The following is a 19,720-nucleotide window of genomic DNA, read 5'->3' on the forward strand; positions in this document are numbered from 1 at the left end:
ATTGCTTTGTCTGTATGCAATCTGGAATTTGTTTAAGCAGAGGTCACAGCACCCAGAGACAGTGCTTTTTTCTGCTGAGGAATTGTGTTTTCTTGAGTTTTTACTGAACCGCATGAACAAATCATTAAGTGACACAAGTGAAGGGGAAGAGAAGAGTATTCAAAAATTCTTTGACCTCTGCTACAAGGGTGGCTGACAGAAGACACTAGCTTTAATTGTTTGTTTCTCTGTTGCCAGTTTTTGTTTCAGTGAAACATCCGTGATCTTGAGGCAAAAGGTGATTGGGAAGGCAATATTTTGATTCTAATGGCTATATCTATTTTTCTTTATTCAGAATGATCAAAAATATTTTCACAGGCATAATCAAATAGCATTTACACACAAATCATTCCACAGTTTAGCAGAAAGAGTCATTTTAATTAATACTGCTTAGGAAATGTAATTTAAACCCAAACCTGCAGATCTTTTGCTTGTCTTTTGTTCTTAAATAAAAAAAAGAAGAAGAATATATGATGATATATCCACTTCCAAAAGATATATGAATGAGTTTAAACTGGTTTGCTGGTTTAATTTGTTTATCGCTTTGTTTCCTAACAAGAAGATAAAACAGCCACCTGAAATTGTTTTTATCTGTATTAGTGTATGTGTATCTGTTTTTAACTTTTTCTTTGCCCTGCCAGCATTGATAGCAAACTCTGATTTTTGTCTACTTTCATTCTTTTTAAAATTACATTCAGGGTTGTGTGTATTCCCATTTTACCATAAGATGATTCATTTGCTTTAGAAAGGAAACTTCCAGCAGCATCGTAGATACTTAAGCTGATATATTTAGCAAATAATGTCAGAGAAATTTGAAAGCTGTTCTCTATCACATTGTACTGTCAGTATCTGAGTCCTGGTCCTCTAGAGCAGTGTTCTAGATATTTAAAAATTGAAAATAAAAAAAAAAAAAAAACCAGAAGCCTAGTAAAGACGCAGATGTAGAGAACAAATGTATGGAACCCAGGGCAAAAGGCGGGGAGGAATTGGGAAACTGGGATTGACACATATACACTACTGATACTGTGTATAAAGTAGATAACTAATGAGAACCTACTGTAGAGCACAGGGAACTCTGCTCCATGCTCTGTGGTGACCTACACGGGAGGGAAATCCAAAGAAGGCTGGTATATATATGCGTAGAGCTGTACAGCTGTATCATTTTGCTATACAGTAGAAACTAAAGCGACATTGTAAAGTAACTGTACTCCAATAAAAATTAATCATTAAAACAGAACCCTAGCTATAGCACGATGCCCTAGATGGAGTAGTCACCCCAAGTCAGTGGCCATGTGGTTTATCAAGCCTCGGGATTAGTCTCATATGCTGGTGACTCTTCCAACACTGAACACTGCCTCAGCACACCAGGCATGTCTTCTCCAAGTCCTCTTGTTGCCTTCCTGCTCAAGGAGCATTGTGCCAGTTTTTGCTTACTGTAGCAGGACACCACTAAGTTTATTGAAAACGACAGATATAAATTCTTCATAATGAAACCAAGACAGGAAAAAATAAGTCTAACTTCAGTTTGGTTTTTTTTCCCCCTAAGTTTAATCATTTATTGTGTTCAGTTAGAACAACACAGAACTATTGCTTAGCAACACTGGATTAGGCAGAAAATAATTTAAGCTCCCAAATGAGAAACATTTGTAATCGAATATGCTCTAACACTTGCTTTACCACATGGCTTAACACCCTTTTGCTCACACATGGTTAAACACATGTTTGAACTGGTGTTTTAACACCCGTCTCACACATCTTTACGCCCTTTGTTCACATATGCTTAAACACATGCTCTGACACTCTGTGCTCTCACTGTTGAACACAGGCAGAGTATTGTCTTGGATCGCATTTTCTAAAGTTTCATTGGTTCGGAGCGTTCAGCCAAAGACGCATGTCCAGTAAAGTCACAGCTCTTTCTACAAGATGACGTCTGCTATTGCGTGCCTTCAGTCTGTCTGGAGAAGAGAATCCTCCCAGAGGTGACCGTGGCTACGGCCCTTCATATCTACCACACCCCCAAGTGATGGCCTTTTCGAGTATTTCAGCCCGTGTGTGACCTGTCACAAAAGTGTTGTTTTTCACCCTGGCCTGTCTACTTGTATTTTTCCTAAACTACTATACTCTAAAGTCTTATTCAGAGCCAAATGTAGAATTGAGCTGTTTTTTTTTTTTTTTTTTTTCTCTCTCTCTCTTACATCTTACTTGGCAACTTCAGCAAAGCTGAAAATATATGTACAGAAGTATGGTATTTCTGTTACAGAAATCTGAATATAATTGGGAAAAGTGTGGCCTCACCTTGCTCACATGAGTCTGATTTCTGGGATCCTCTCTCTTCTTTTTGTTTCTGTGACGTCTGCCACCCTCTTAGGCAAGGTGACTGCCTCCTCTTCACTTGGACCTGCTCCACGATGCCATTAGTGGATTCACCAAAGGTCGGCTCTTCTCCGAGAGAGTAGGAGTCTATGTGTGACAGTGGCTTAGAGTGTGGGTTTCTGAGCCAGACTGCTAGAGTTCAAATCAGCTTGTTTCCACATCTGAAAGATGGGAATAACAATACCTACTTTACTCAGTTGTTGTAAGGATTAAATGATACAGTTTTTATAAATCACTCAGTGTCCAGCATGTAGGAAGTGCCCCCAAATTACTATTTAATTACTCTTAATTCAAGTAAAATAATGACAATAACCTAAGTCTAAACAGTGCTCTGAGCTTCTCTGGTGGCTCACTGGTAAAGAATACACCTGCCAATGAAGGAGAAGCAGGTTCAATTTCAGGGTCGGGAAGATCGCCTTGAGAAGAAGGAAATGAGAAGCCACCTCAGTATTCTTGCCTGGAAATTCCATGGACAGAGGAGCTTGGCGGACTATAGTCAATAGGGTTGCAAAAAGTCTGACACAGCTTGGCAAGTAAACAATAACAGCAACAACAAGCCTTGCCTACAGGTTATAAACTCTGTTTTATCCATATCTTTCCACATCCCTATTGAGATGGATGTAAGCATATCCCCCTTCCACAGAGAGGCAAACTAAGAACAAATTCCTTAAGAACTCTGCCAGAAATTGCATAGCCAGCAAGTAGTAAGCTTGGCTGTTGACTCCTAGTCCCTTGACATCTAAAAGCAGTGTTTTCCCTACAATGTTACTAAACCACATCCGGTTAGATGTACACAGAATTACCAGAAATATCTCTTCCCATCCCAGAGCTTACAGAGGAGGAAAGATACTGACAAATGAAAAGTAACTTCCATTTATTGAGAAGTAGTTATGAGTCAGCATGTACTAGGCACTTTTTAGTAAATTGTCTCTCTTCATCTTTAGAGCAACCAATATGACAGCTAAGGAAACTAAGGTCTAAGAAGTATAATGAACATACCCAGAGTCAAGAACTAATAAGTAACAGAACTAGAATTTCAGCACAAGCCTAATTCCAAGTAAAACCAATCCTTTTTAGTCATTACTCGTATTGGCTTTCAACCAACAACAATAAATGAGTTCACAGACAAATAACAGCTATAGTATAAGTCAGTTTTGAATGAAGTATGTTCTTCCCCTAATAATTCCTAATTATGCTGCTGTGTGATTGTTTCTTTCTTTTTTAACATTGTAGAATGGATAAACATAGCAAGAAATAAAAGTTACGGCTGTTGTATGAAAGCATCTGTAAATTAAATCCACATTTAGTCTGCACCCCCCACTTTGATGAAATGCAGGCCTATAAAATGGGCTGCCTGTCTAATCTTCATGGAAATGTTCCTTTATAGGTGGATGCTAACTCGCTTTCAGTTCAGTTCCAGTCACTCAGTCACGTCCAACTCTTTGCGACCCCATGAATCACAACACGCCAGGCCTCCCTGTCCATCACCAACTCCCAGAGTTCACTCAAACTCATGTCTATCAAGTCGGTGATGCCGTACAGCCATCTCATCCTCTGTCATCCCCTTCTCTTCCTGCCCCCAATCCCTCCCAGCATCAGAGTCTTTTCCAGTGAGTCAACTCTTCGCATGAGGTGGCCAAAGTATTGGAGTTTCAGCTTTAGCATCATTCCTTCCAGTGAACACCCAGGACTGATCTCCTTTAGAATGGACTGGTTGGATCTCCTTTCAGTCCAAGGGGCTCTCAAGAGTCTTCTCCAACACCACAGTTCAAAAGCATCAATTCTTCGGCGCTCAGCTTTCTTCACAGTCCAACTCTCACATCCATGCATGACCACTGGAAAAACCATAGCCTTGACTAGACAGACCTTTGTCGGCAAAGTAATTTCTCTGCTTTTTAATATGCTATCTAGGTTGGTCATAACTTTCCTTCCAAGGAGTAAGCGTCCTTTAATTTCATGGCTGCAGTCACCATCTGCAGTGATTTTGGAGCCCCAAAAAATAAAGTCTGACCCTGTTTCCACTGTTTCCCCATCTATTTTCCATGAAGTGATGGGACCAGATGCCATGATCTTCGTTTTCTGAATGTTGAGCTTTAAGCCAACTTTTTCATTCTCCTCTTTCAGTTTCATCAAGAGGCTTTTTAGTTCCTCTTCACCTTCTGCCGTAAGGGTGGTGTCATCTGCATATCTGAGGTTATTGATATTTATCCCAGCAATCTTGATTCCAGCTTGTGTTTCTTTCAGTCCAGCGTTTCTCTTGATGTACTCTACATACAAGTTAAATAAGCAGGGTGACAATATACAGCCTTGATGTACTCCTTTTCCTATTTGGAACCAATCTGTTGTTCCATGTCCAGTTGTAACTATTGTTTCCTGACCTACATATAGATTTCTCAAGAGCTTTAGTTGTGTCCAACTCTTTGTGACCCTATGGACTGTAGCCTGCCAGGCTCCTCTGTCCAAGGGATTCTCCAGGCAAGAGCACTGGAACAGGTTACATTTCCTTCTCCAGGGGATTTTCCTGACCTAGGGATCGAACCCACCTCTCTCTCTTTATGTCTTCTGCATTTGCAGGTGGGTTCTTTACCACTGGTGCAACCTGGGAAGCTCTTTACAGGTAAACTGTGCTAACAGTTATCTGAACATAAGAATCATTTAAATGCTATGGATTTCAGGTCTAAAGGAATTTCAGTGGATGGTAAATTATTTGAAAATAAACTCTATTTCATTAACTGGATTCTTGTTGTTGTTGTTCAGTTGCTAAGTCATGTCTGACTCTTTCCAACCCCATGGACTGCAGCATGCCAGGTTTCCCTGTCCTTCACTATTTCCCAGGGTTTGCTCAAATTCATGTCCATTGAGTCAGTGATGCTATCTAACCATCTTCTCCTCTGATGCCCCCTTCTCCTTTTGCCTTCAATCTTTCCAAGCATCAGGGTCTTTTTCCAGTGAGTCAGTTCTTCACATCAGGGGGCCAGAGTATTGGAGTTTCAGCTTCAGTGTTAGTCCTTCCAATGACTGGATCCTAGAAGGTCAGTGTTTAGGCATAAGGAATGTCAGTGTTGGCATAAAGAATGCCAACCTTGAGTTTGGTGAATTGGAAGGGCAGTTTTCATAGTCACATGTTAATAAACTCAAGGTATCACTTTAAAGATAACTTAAAGGTGACTGCAATCCTTGAGCTAACTTTCCACGTTAAACTAGTTTGGACCCAGATGCAGAGACTAACGATCAGATCATTTAAGCACAGAATAAGACCAGCCGTGAATAGTAACACTTGGATGCCTAACTCATAGATGTGAGCAAGAATTAGTAATTACTTTGAATGGTTTGAAGATCCCAGAGGAAAATTTGGGAAACTCTTCATTCCCTTTTGCCCTGTATACAGAATTCTTAGTACAAATACCTGGCAACATCAAAATACAGGTGCAGATTTGGAATATCTAAAGCCTCACTTTGGTTTCTTTGTTTTTCAACTGAATCTCATTCTATTGAGGTTCAAGATCAAATACTTGCATTTTAGTGTAACATTTGCCAAATTTCCAAACCTCTAAGCACAAAATCTTCAACCCTCCTTTCTTTGCTTGCCTGGAAATCTAGGTAGCACTGAGCCAAGAGTAGGAGTTATGAAGTGAGATTATACTTGATTAGGAACAAAAAAAGTCCTATGTCCAGAAATGCAGATGTGCACAGCAGTCCTAGGGGAATGTTGGTATTTGATCTCCTCGTCTTAAAGGTTCATGTTCCCAAGGTTAAGAGATGCAGAGAGCCAACTTTTATTTGTAACTAATGCTGAAATTACTCTGGAGATTCTAGAAGTATTACGTTACAAATCACTCAGCTTTGGAAATCCTACAACTCGTGAGTTACAAATATCACTGTGTGAGAGAAAGGGGCAATAAGTGAAGGACAGCATTCATAAGCTTAATTTATACCATAGCAGCATGATCATGAATATGCTGTATGAGAGTTTTCTTCTCAGTGAGAAAAAGAAAAGAGCGCCTAGGAAGTCCATGAGTCAAGACCCCAGCTAAAAGAACCAGGAAGTAAAGGCCTCCTTGTCTAGGGGAATCTGAGTGGGGGAGGGGGAGCCACAGTCAACTTGGGCAGCAATATCCTCCTTTTTCTAATATCTAACTTCATGACCTGGATCAGGTTGCTTATTTATTGAGTAAGGCTTCCGTTTGGGTAAAAGGTAAAGTGTAGGTATTTACAAAATAATATCTTTTAACAAGCTTGGCACCAAAGGCCATCTATGAAAGAGATAACATATAACAGTTCACCTCAAGAGGGGAACTTCAGTGGAACCAAATTCAGTATTTAAATCAAGAATAGTTAGAGACATTCATATATCACCCTGTTGCCTGGGTGTTTTCTTTTAACCTTAATGAACTGTTTTCCTGTAATAGGCACTTGGCATTATCTGGTGTTAACTAATTGGGCTTCCTTTTTGGCTTGACCTTTCTTACTTTAAACTGGATGGTGATCTAGTTCTTTGGATTTTCAATGACTTTAAGCCCAATGACAAAGAAAAGATAGATAAATCTGTATCTTGGTTACAGGAGTAAATTATTATAGGCAAAATTATGCCTGTCGCACTTTTCACCATTAGAATCTACTACTGGGTGGGCGTGTGTGTGTGTGTGTGTCACTGTGAGGTTAATCTGCCCTTGCCATGAACATTTTCTTTAATAATTAAATCCACTTAAATCATCACACTTTGAGAAACATTTTTAGAGTGATTCTAAGGCATGACCTTAAAAAGAGAGCCAGAATTTGGAGTACAGTGCATAATTTATATAATTATACGGCTTTCCAGGTGGCACTAGTGGTAAAGAACCCGCCTGCCAGTGCAGGAGACACAAGAGACGTGGGTTCGGTCCCTGAGTCAGGGAGATCCCCTGGAGGAGAGAATGGCAACCCACTCCAGCGTTCTCACCTGCAGAATACCATGGACAGAGGATCCTGGCAGGCTACGGTCTATGGAGGCACAAAGTGTCAGACACGGCTGAGCAACTGAGCACATACATACACGTATATAATTGATGTACAGCATGTAAATGTATGATATATTTTAAGTGAACAGTATATGCATAATATTTCAGAAATAAAACACCCCACACATACCACCTACCTTACACTAATAAATGCAAATTCAGGTTGTACCATTTGAACAGCTACTACTTCACTCATCCTCACTAGTGATATTTTTCAGATCTTGGATTTTGAGAGATGCACTGTAGAATGTAGGAATAATCATCATTTAGGTAACTGAAAAGTAGCTTGCCAAAACTGATACAATGAATGTTGTTCAAGATGTTCTGTCAAAATCCTTTCCAATTAGTGTTGAGGTCTTGAAGGGCCAGACTTGGCTTTTTATTAATCTGTTCAGTTTATTAATGCATTTTTGATATATGCATTGCGTGACTATCTAAAACATCTCATGATATTGCACAATTATGGTGCTTTTAATTTGTTGTACCCAAGTTTATCCTCCAGTCTCATTTAAAATTCAAAATTACTTCATAGTTTCATAACTAATAACTCATTAGGAAGCTGTGCCAGGTACTTAAGGTTACCTCTAAGGCAATGCATATTTAACAATAAACTAGAGAAGTTCTTGACTACTTGACTGTCATTGACCAGTTTAAATATTTAAAGTTATCATCTGACCCTTTGTCTAACCACTTTTAGAAAATGAAACAGTTTGTGTATAAAACATAGGAAAGGGAAGTCCTTTCACATAGTCTTTTCTAAAATGAAAACTAGCTATCCATAATCAAAAACTTGGATAACACTTACATATGTGTGTGTGTATGTATATATATATATATATGATACCATGCTGACCATGTATTATTAGAGATTAAAGGACCCATTTTTTCTTTTTTCTTGTTATTTTTTTGAAAAGACATAGAAATTTAAACATGTCGTTCTACTGTGATCAGATTCAGAGTCGTTGTCAGTCACCTTAATAATTTTACGTTCCTATCTGTCTCTCTGTTATATATTAAAAAAGACAGCATTTGACTTGTTTCAGTTCCTCTCCAAATGATGAGAAATTGAGCATAGTTAAAAATTATAACGGTTCAACTCCTTGCTTATTGAGGTGTGTCCTACCTGCATTATTTAGACCTTGTCTCGAAATCTAATAAGTAGCTAAATGATAATTTAAAATAATCCAGCATAATGCTCTGCTTATAGTGGTGTGATTTAACTAATGTTTATTCAGTATCTGTGTGATAAAAATAGTTCTAGGTTCAGTAGGGATGCAAACCTGGGTGATGTGTAAGATACTTCATATAAGTCAGTGAGATAATTAAGGTCTCTTTTCTGATGCTGTCTTGTTTAGCATTCTTAGATTCAGGAGGATAGCACTTCTATCTAATTTAAAAGAAAAGAGATTTTTTAGAGTGTGTATAGAATCCTTGGGGAAAATGGTAAAATTCTGTTGAATGCTACAGGCCAGCAGAAGAGACCAATCAGACTCTCCTGGGACTGCTCACTGCTGCAGTCCTACACTAAGTGGCACCCAGGATACAGGAACCCCATTCCATAGTCCCTTCCAGAACTTTCTCAGAAGAGCCAAATGCAAGCCCCTTCCCTACACACACACACTCTTAGAGAACTGCCTGTTACCTCCCATGCAAGTTCCTCATTGTTCCCATCCCATTGCCAAGTCTTGCACAGGCATCTGCCTTCCAGAACCTAGGCAATGTCTGAAAACTGGTTGCAAGAGAATCTCAAAAATGTAGTTCTTAGGTTTCTAGCCTTCACAGTCAAAGAAAGCTGTTAGAAGAGATTGGAAAGTGTGTGGAATGAGCCAGTGCTCAGAACCCCTCAGGCACATTCTGAAATAGTGATTCTTCAGCTGTATTCCAAGGAATCCTAAAATTTTGCTTATGTACCTGAAGGTTGCCAGGGAGGAAGAGAAGACCAGACAGGCAGGACTCCTATCTGGAGCAGCTCCACAGTGATCTGGTCATCTGTTGGGGATGTCTATAGTCCTTTGAAAAAATTTTCTCTGAAAAAATAAGGTTTTCCCCCCACCCAAGTTTTGAAACTACTGCTGCCCCCAAATACAGGCAGACCTCAGAGATAATGTAGGTTTGGTTCTAGACCACCACAATAAAGAGACTCACGTGAATTTTTTGGTTTCCCAGTGCATATAAAAATTACGTTTACACTATTCTGCAGTCTCTTCAGTGCGCATTAGCATCAAGTCTTTAAAGAAATGTACATACTTAATTTAAAAATGCTTTATTGCTTGACCTTGCTAACCATCATCGGAGCCTTCAGCAAGTCATAATGGTAACCGCAAAGATCACTAATCACAGTTTTCCTTAACAAATATAAAAATAATGAGAAAGCTTGAAATATCATAGGAATTGCCAAAATGGGACACAGACATGAATGAAGTGAGTAAATGCTGTTGGAAAATGGTACCAATAGACTTTTTTGCCACAAATCTTCAAATTGTAAAAAAAAAAAGACAATATCTGAGAAGCCCCCAAATGAGGTCTACCTGTATGCCTCAGCCTTCTGTCTACTGCTTTTCTTGTTAGGCAGGGCATCACAAATATAGTCTAGCATTTCTTTGCATCACAGTTCTATTTAACAGACCATCCGCACTTTCTTAAACAGTGAAAGTGAAATTGAAAGCCGCTCAGTTGTGTCCGACTCTTTGTGACCCCCATGGTCTAGACAGTCCATGGAATTCTCCAGGCCAGAATACTGGAGTGGGTAGCCTTTTCCTTCTCCAGGGATCTTCCCAACCCAGGGATCAAACCCAGGTCTCCCACATTGCAGGCAGATTCTTTACCAGCTGAGCCACCGGGGAAGCCCTTCTTAGACAATATTTGAAAATAATTACAAATTATACTCTTTTCTCCCGTGTCTCATTAGAAGGGCTGCTCACAGGCCCATTCATATTAGGGTTTTTAATGTAAATTCACCACCGCCTGAGAACATCTCAGAACATCTCAGCAGTGAAGGGCTATTCAGTCCACGTAGCCATAGGGATGAAGAGAATGGACACTTTTAATTACTCCTCGGCTACTTTGTCTCATTGACTTCAAAAACAAAATTAGCAGTAACAGGAGACAGTGGTTCCATGGGTTAAATTAATCAATGTGTGCTAATTAAAGAACCGTTGAGCCTCTGCCATCCTGCCTGTTTTAGTTGGTAGAGAGCTCTTAGTCAGTCTTACCGACTTTGGTCTCTGTACTTTGAATATTTTGTCATTCAAATTGAAGGGAGACAATCTCTGGCTTAAATGGAAGAGAGACAGAGCTATTCGCATAGATTGGCCTTCATGAACGGATTTTTTAAATCATCTTTTTCTTAACAGTACATTCTTGTTGGTTATCTCTTTTAAATATAGCAGTATGTGCACGTCAGACTCAAACCTGGAAGTGTTTCTCTCTCTTCTTTCCCTCCAGGATATCCTCCCTCACCCCCCACCACCCCATACTACTGATACATTTTGCTTTTTTCACTCTAAACTATAATCGTTTGCTTTACAACTGATAAACCCTAAAGAAACCTGGACTTTTGATACCAAGCCACTGCTTCTCCACCTCTCATGGGTTTTCAGAATAGCCTCACTTCACCTCTGCTTTTGTGCAGCATCCATACCCAAACCCTCTCTGCTGCCCCAGAAGCATAAGCTGCCTGCTGCTGCTGCTGCTAAGTCACCTCAGTCGTGGCCAACTCTGTGCGACCCCATAGATGGCAGCCCACCAGGCTCCCCCGTCCCTGGGATTCTCCAGGCAAGAACACTGGAGTGGGTTGCCATTTCCTTCTCCAATAGACCAGCCGCCTAGCATTTCTTTAAAGCGTCAGAAATTTTTATCCTGTACACAAGGCACTGTTTGCTCTGTTGTTCCCACTTGCTTAAAATAGACTTCAGAAGATTTTTGTTTTGCTATCTTTCCTATATTTTCTTATATTTAAAAAATGGTCGGTTTATTGAAGTGTTTGTAATACAAAAAACAGAGAAGAACCTACATATTTTTAAAATATTAATTTTAAAATATTAATTTCATACTTATTGTTGCATATCCTGACGCTTCCAAAAGGTATAAAGGACATATAAAATAAAACTCATTGTCTACTGTACCATTGCTAACATTTGAGAGTGGATTCTCCCTGCCTTTTTTGTGGATATTTTTGGTGGTATTGTTTAGTCACTCAATTGTGTCCAACTCTTTACAACCCAGTGGACAATAGCCCACCAGGCTCCTCTGTCCATGGGATTTTCCCAGGCAGGAATACTGGAGTGGGTTGCCATTTCCTTCTCCAGGGGAAGATCCTGAGGACTATTTTCCTGAAAGTGATAAAAGATCTTCCCAACCCAGGGATTGAACCCGCGTATCTTACATTAGCAGAGAGGTTCTTTACACTGAGCCACCTGGGAAGCCCATACATATTTTACCTACAAACAATTGAATATATTATTGGCATTTTAAGTTTTTGAAACCCATCTGTGGTTTACTGTTACTCCAAATAAAAAAATGTTAAGTTGTCATCCTCATTTGGAAGATGCTGTATTTTAACATAAAGAATATAAAATCTGCCAGAATTATTTGTCTCAGATTTAGCTTATAAAAGTGTGTTTGGTTCACATTTCTGCCTTTTCATTTTTTCTACTGTCAGCTGTAAAACATCAGATTAGAATTAGCTGCTGTAGTACTGGCTGCACTTTATTAAGTGTATGATGGAATTTTTCTACTCTGTTCCCAGCGAAGTTTATTTAGGTAAAAGGTTGATAAAATTCTTTGCCCAAAAGAAAGGTTTTTTTTTCTTTCTTGCCCATGAAGACAATTCTTTCTTCAAGAGGTTAAACATGAAGAGCCATTCTTTCTCATATAAACAGATCTATCCTTCCACTGTGTTAAGCTGGGTTTATAAAATACGTAATCTCACATACAAATTAAAATAGTTCTGTAGTGTGTGAGTAGGGTATGTGTCTTACTTTGGGTTTGCCGACATACAAAAGAATCTAGAAACATTTGTATTTTTTGAAAGACTGGGCCTCTGCCCTACTCTGATATGCAAAATCCATAGTTTATGCTTGGATCTATTTAAATAAGTTGAGTAACAGGTCTAGGTAATCAAGTTACATTGATTATGAGAGTGAATGTGAGCTTGAGAATGTTTGTGTTAATGCCTCATTTTTTTTCAAGTAAGACCCTGTGCATTCCTTACAGAGAGGACTATTTTCCTGAAAGTGATAAAAATGCAAACACTCATCTCTAATGTTTTATGTCATGTCAACTGCCTCTTTGATAGGATTCTTTGTTTTGGTTATTTTCCTTACCGGTGATAAGATAAGATCTAAAGGATATATTCTGCATACTGATCGAAGCATTCCACAGTACTTTTGCCAAAAAAGTCCCTGAATATTCCAAGTAAGAATTAAAGAAAATTTTGCATGACATAGAGTATTTAAAATATTTCCACTATTCAGTGGCCTAGTTTTTGATGGTCGAATGCACCAATAAGTGCTGTTCATCATATTTATACAAAAATTATGTTGTGTGTGTATATATACATATACATTTTGTAGCCTTTCCCAGTTAGCAGTTTAATGTTTCTTACACAGTTTCTCTCATGGAAATGCAAAGGGCAATTCTGAGTTTGTGGGTAGAAATCCAGAGCTAGCAAGTTTGTGCTGTCCCCACGGGTGTCCCTGGTGGCTCAGATGGTAAAAAAAAAAATCTGCTGGCAATCCAGGAGACCTGGGTTCAATCCCTGGGTCAGGAAGATCCCCTGGAGGAAGGAATGAATACCCACTCCAGTATTCTTGCCTGGAGAATCCCATGGACAGAGGAACCTGGCAGGCTATAGTCCATGGGGTCACAAAAAGTTGGACACGACTGAACGATAACAGCTTTCACTTTCATGGTTTCTAAACCATGGGCTTGTTGGCCCTCAAATTTCTCTAGTAAGTTTTATTTGAAATTAACCTTGGAGGAGGGGAACAGGCAGGTAGATGAGAGGATCCCCCATCATTCCTGATCAGACCATATACATCTCATATATGACTCTTGAAAACACTGGACACAGATACCAACACGTAGAAAGTGCTCGGTAACTATAGGCCCATGAGAATGTTCAACCCCTGACTTCAAGCTACCAATTCTCCCACAGTTAACCTCCTTAAGTTTTATTTATTTAGTATTGTGAAGTAAGTTTGGAAATCGCTGGTGGCTTATATAAAAGCATGGAATGACCTATCTTAGTTAGGTCATTAAGCAATACGTGAAGAGAGAGGTCAGTTCCAAGTTGAGGTTCACTCTCAGCTCATGCCATTGCCTGTTGGTTATTTTTTCCAGATCATTGCTTCCCTGGTGGCTCAGACAGTAAAGCGTCTGCTTGCAATGCGAGAGACCCAGGTTTGATTCCTGGGTTGGGGAGATCCCCTGGAGAAGGAAATGGCAATCCACTCCAGCACTCTTGCCTGGAAAATCCCATGGATGGAGGAGCCTGATAGGCTATAGTCCATGGGGTCACAGAGAGTCAGACACGACTGAGCGACTTCACTTTCACTTTCTATGTAACTTCGGAGAAGGCGATGGCACCCCACTCCAGTACTCTTGCCTGGAAAACCCCATGGATGGAGGAGCCAGGTAGGCTGCAGTCCATAGAGTCGAGAAAGTCAGACACAACTGAGCAACTTCACTTTCACTTTTCACTTTCCTGCATTGGAGAAGGAAATGGCAACCCACTCCAGTGTTCTTGCCTGGAGAAACCCAGGGACAGGGGAGCCTGGTGGGCTGCCATCTGTGGGGTCGCACAGAGTTGGCCATGACTAAAGCGACTTAGCAGCAATGTAACTTACCTTGAAGAGTCTTGAGCGCTGCACCTGAGCTCTGTTTCCAGGACTTTCCTCAGCTTTGTTACTCTGTCCTCGTTGTTGTTCTTCTGTGTGTATGAAAACGGGGACCTTGGTTTGGGAATAATATTATACTGTAAATCAAATTCTGCCTCAACAGAACTCTTCCACAATTTTCTGCATTCTTGAACAGGTTACAAAATGTCACAATTCAGTAAGGCCAATTATTAGATTTTCATTTAATGGGCAGTTTTTATGTTCTCAGAGAATCTGAATAGTAATAGCATTTTAAACTACTGCATTCCATTTAAAGACTCACAACGAGTTCTTCTCTCTTTGAGTGTACCTTGTTATATTTTTGGGTATCATTTAAATTCAGGCTCCCAATCTGTAAGAAAAATCAACGAGTTAATGAATAACCTCATTTTTAAAACTTTTCAAATATTTTATCCTAATTAGAAGGCATATCTAGTGACATTAATTTGATGAAATCCCAAATCATCAGATTGTGCAGAATAGCCCTTACCAAGGAGTAATTTAGAACATTTTCAGTTTAACAAATGTACTGGTTTTTAGGACCAGATCATGGCTTTGCTTACTGTGAAAAAAACTTCCTACTGTTAAGGTTTGAGGTCCATGTCAGTATAGGTCAAACTTTGTGCTTTTTTTAATCTCATAGTTATGTTTCTTTACCATGTTTTATTTAACCTATTAAATGAAAAGCTTTCCTGCTATAAATAAGAATCACCCCTGATTTCTAGAGCAAATTCTTGGTAAATCACTCCCACATGCACTGTCCACCAGTTTGGTGAGCTTCAAGGTTACTCCCGGGCCCTACAGTGAGTAAACGGCCAAGCCAAGTCCAAGACCAGTGACCTTCCACACGCAGCTGGTGTGGTTTGTGTAAACCACCTCATATCCTGTGGGGAATAAGCCAGCAAAGTGATGACCGTCTAAGTCAGTTATTCTCTGCCATGTTGTTCGCGGCTCATAGGCTGTCCTCTGGGACAGCAACAGAAAATGCATTCTCCGTAGAGATCATGCCTCCAGTTCGTGAGAAACCCACACAGTAGGCGTCATCTCAGTCCTTACTATCCAGACGCCTATGTGGTTCTCTGTTTTAATCCTTGTCCCTCTTTATCCTCATCAATTCTGGGTCCATTCTCCAGCTGAAGATATTTCTGATGTTTACTCTCATGGAAGTAAAAATCACTCATAAGCCTCGGTTGATCAATCCTCCCAGCTGCCCAGTAAGATAAGTCTAGAGTAGGTAACACAAGCCCCTCACTACTCCTTCAACATTTTAATGAGTCACCGAATTAGTAACCAAACCTAAATCTCCTGGTTCTCAGGCTGCTTCTCTGTTCTTGACCTACCACCAGCCAGAAAGTGGTGGGTATTATGTTATATTCAGCTGGCCAGTCAGTAACTTAAATGTATTTTTGCATATTTCCTTTGATGGGACCAATACAGAAGCAACATGTATCTTTGGTAAAAGCTCACGGACTGTGGAGTTACAAAAATCAAAGTCTTCCTGGAAACGTTCATCTTCTTAATAATTCATCTGCTAGACCCACAACAGGACTCGATATCTGTGGACTAAATTATATAAATCCAACCAAAGGTATAATCCAAAGGGGAAGAAAGAAAAACGAATAAATGAGGGGAGAGGAGAAACTGAGTAGAGAGGCACTTCCCCTCCTAAAGACGCTGTGCTTCATGCAGCACTTGGCTGGTAAAGAAAATCTGGCATCAGGACAGACGTGCCTCACCCCAATTTTCTACTCATCTCACTTCCACCCCTCTACCGCCCCAAACATGAACCAGTTAGCTTCTGCTGCTAACGGAGGCTAGTGTCGGGTCAGGGCATTGTGACCGCACAGCATCTTATTGCGCTCCAAGCAGATGTAACGGATTCAGACCATCAGGATGTGCTCTCCTGTGGTGGTTTTTAAATTTGGAGTGACAGGCATTGAGCACCTGTAAACTTCAGTGGAGCAAAAGGTGCATCTAAGATGAAGAGGCCTCTACAACCAGGCCCAGATTGTGAGGTTCACCTTCTAGTCAACTCAGGAGTTCCAGTGAACACCTATCTCCTGTTCCTGATACAGGACCCATGTCCTACCTCCAGGAGCCTCTTTCCATGTTTCCCTGTCTACCTGACTTCACCTGGAATGGCCCCCACTGCCCATCCCATTCTGAACCTCTGGGTTCGGAGGCTGGGCTCCTGGTCCGCATGGATGACCCCTTCCTCTCAGGCCCCTTTCTCTCTCTGACCGCTGTGCGGCCCTGGCCAGCCCAGGACAGCATTAGTACTCACTCACTACTTAAGCCTCTTAGGAATCCAGAAACCAGGACTTTACTCCTCAGCCTCAGAGCTGACGAACCTTGCGTATGATTTCTTCATCATTATTGTCATGATTGCTGTTGTCATCTTAATTGCCATTTTTTTGAAGAGCACTGAAATGCTAAGTGCTGTATAATCATTATCTCATTTCATTTCACCCTCAGAGCAAACCTGTAAGGGAGGCATTATTATTTTCTTTTACAGATGAGGAAACTGAGGCTTAGCAAAGTTCAGTCACTTGCTCAAAGTCATACAACTATCAAGTCTCAGCCAGGATTGCAGCCAGTCACGTCCATCAGCCTTAAGAGCTCAGCTCTCCTTGTCCGAAACCTGATACCAGCTGGGTTCTCATCCTGCAGTCAGCCTCCAAGGAACCTAAGTAACTACATGTGGTCAAAGTGAAACATCTGTTTTCAGATCAGACTATGCTTCTGTTAGTATGTTTCATTTACAGTATCAGTGATGTTTTCAGTGATAAGCTGAGAGTTTTAAGAAAATATCTAAACCTATTTACCAGCTCCTTTCACCTTAAATGGGGCGGAGGGGGGGGGGGGGGGTGGAAATGCTACAGTAGCCCTGAACAACTCATGTTCATATGCCAAAGTTGGCATATGAAGTGATTTCCCAAGAGGTTACTACCATAAGACCAGAGGCAAAAATGGCAGAAAAAGTCTTTGGCACTCTCCATGTCCCCTGGTGCCCAACTCTTTCCCTCCATTCCTCCCACCCCAGCACTTTTGGTCACTTCTGATGGTCTGATTCTCCTCATTGTGAGCCCATCTGGTTCAATCTGTCCCATAAATGTAATCCCCAGTGCAAACGGCCCATGAGAGACAGTCTCCTGGAAGAGCACTCTGAGGAAGGGAAATCACACAAGACTTCATCTTGGGACATTACCAAGTTTTATAGGAGTAGAAATGGAAACTGTTAATACTGTGATTTGATTTTTTTTTCTTTTTTTTGGTCACACCGGGTGGCATGTGGACTCCCAGATCCCTGACCAGGGATCAAACCTATACCCTCTGCATTGGGATCATGAAGTTTTAACCACTAGACCACTAGTAACAGTTAATATTATTACTATTAATAATAATAGTTATTACTCTGAACTTTTACCTCTGCTTTGGACAGCCCACTGTTTTTCATGCTGTGTTGGATCTCTGACCAAATTCCTCATCATTCTGTGTCTTTCCCCTGCTTCACTTGTCTTCATAGTACATATCACTCCCTGGATTTGCATTATATACTTCTTGGTTTATTAACATCTCTTTACAGTATCTATAGAAAGTAAGCTCCATGAGAGCAGGAATTCTGCTTTGCTTGCTGCTGTAACCCTAGCATCTGCAAGAAGGTTTGGCACATAGTAGCTGCTGAATAAATATTTATCACAGGAAAGGATCAGCCACTTTTCATGTGTCTTCTGAGCAGGGCAGCTTTTACTTTTTAGCCCAGTTTCTGTCCAAAAGAACAAATTGAAGTAGCCATGAAACTTGTGATTTTACTGTAATTATTGCTTGAGAGGAGGTGATTTTTTTTTCTTTAAAAGGCCAATTTCAACTTGACATACAGATAACAGTTAAGTAAAATACTAGCTTAGGTGGTGCTCAGGTGCAGTAAAGTCAGGAAAGTGGTTATCTGAGTGTCAGGCAAACACTGTAAGATCAGAAAACACTGATCTAACAAAATTCACCATTATGTTAGTGGATATCCTTCACGTGAGTAAAAAATTGTATTGATCCACACAATTCATTTGAGCCAGTTTCTTCAACCTCACGTCATGTGCACTGTGTACACGGTTCTCTTAGAATTATCTTTGATGTTGGGAATTCTAAGTAATGTGCATAAAATTAAATCCAAAACACATCCCCATTTGCGTCTAAATGTTTACTCTTTTAAAATGTGCCCATGACTTTAAAGTTTTAAAGATTTACCTGTGATTTTAAAGGATCAAACCCCAGGCATGTATTTTTTTTTGTAATTTTTTTTAACCTTTTGGGTTCCATGATACCTGGTAATTTAGCATGTAATGATGGGGTAGGATCCAGAATATTCAAGAATAAATTGTACCATATTGTTGCTGCTGCAGCTGCTAAGTTGCTTCAGTCGTGTCCAACTCTGTGCGACCCCATAGATGGAAGCCCACCAGGCTCCCCCGTGCCTGGGATTCTCCAGGCAAGAACACTGGAGTGGGTTGCCATTTCCTTCTCCAATGCATGAAAGTGAAAAGTGAAAGGGAAGTCACTCAGTCGTGTCCGACTCTTAGCGACCCCATGGACTGCAGCCCACCAGACTTCTCCATCCATGGGATTTTCCAGGAAAGTGTACTGGAGTGGGGTGCCATTGCCTTCTCCAACCATATTGTTAGTTCTCCCTAATCTTACAAAAATGAACAACTGCAAATTACTGAATTTTTAATTTCCCTTGAAAGTGTAAAGTGAAAGTCACCCAGTCCTGTCCAACTCTTTGCAACCCCATGGACTATACAGTTCATGGAATTCTCCAGGCGCCAGAATACTAGAGTGGGTAGTCTTTCCCTTCTCCAGGGGAACTTTCAAACCCAGGGATCAAACCCAGGTCTCCTACATTGCAGGTGGATTCTTTACCAGCTGAGCCACAATATCTCTTGAATCTCCCAACAAAAAGAAGGAAAATATATACTAATGGCTAATTTAAATGCTAAAAGGGCAGGGAGGGCTTGGCAGATACTTCCCAAGTAAACCAAATTAGCCTACCTATCATTATGATTCTTTTTTAAAACACAGCATTTTATGGAAGATGTTTTCCATGTTTTCGTGGTGCCAGGTTTCAGGGAGCTTCTGTGTGAAAATCTTTGCAAATAAAATTATAAAATTAGAACTAATGAGGGGGTAGATGATTGGACAGGGGGACATAAATAGTGGGGCTGAAACCCTCTTGTTAATAAAAAAATATTGATTTCCATATTTTAAGAAAAAAAGTATCATGCTCTCCATCTAGACCCCTAGACCTATAGTCAGTGAGTCTATGAACTTCTGTTTCCCTGCCAGATACTTGTTCCTGGCTGGAAGACACTTTGTGATATTTGTTTGATGACACACACCTGCTGGGTAGATGAAAAGCTCCTGCTCCTGAGGATGACCTAC

General features: G+C 40.4%; 1 protein-coding gene across 5 annotated transcripts in view; it reads left to right on the forward strand.

The window, feature by feature from the left end:
• The window catches only part of VTI1A (vesicle transport through interaction with t-SNAREs 1A), a 375,524-nt gene that overhangs the window by 249,938 nt on the left and 105,866 nt on the right, over window positions 1–19,720 (forward strand). Inside the window, exon 9 of one of the 5 annotated variants that reach the window (XM_052660761.1) lies at window positions 16,803–16,887. The exons of the other annotated variants lie outside the window; for them this stretch is intronic. Within the exon in view, the coding sequence (XP_052516721.1) occupies window positions 16,803–16,806 (4 nt within the window). The 3' untranslated portion in view covers window positions 16,807–16,887. Of the gene's footprint in view, window positions 1–16,802; window positions 16,888–19,720 lie in introns of those variants that run through there. 5 annotated transcript variants of the gene reach the window in all.

Source organism: Budorcas taxicolor, chromosome 23 (assembly GCF_023091745.1).
Source record: "Budorcas taxicolor isolate Tak-1 chromosome 23, Takin1.1, whole genome shotgun sequence".
Taxonomy (NCBI): Eukaryota; Metazoa; Chordata; class Mammalia; order Artiodactyla; family Bovidae; genus Budorcas; species Budorcas taxicolor.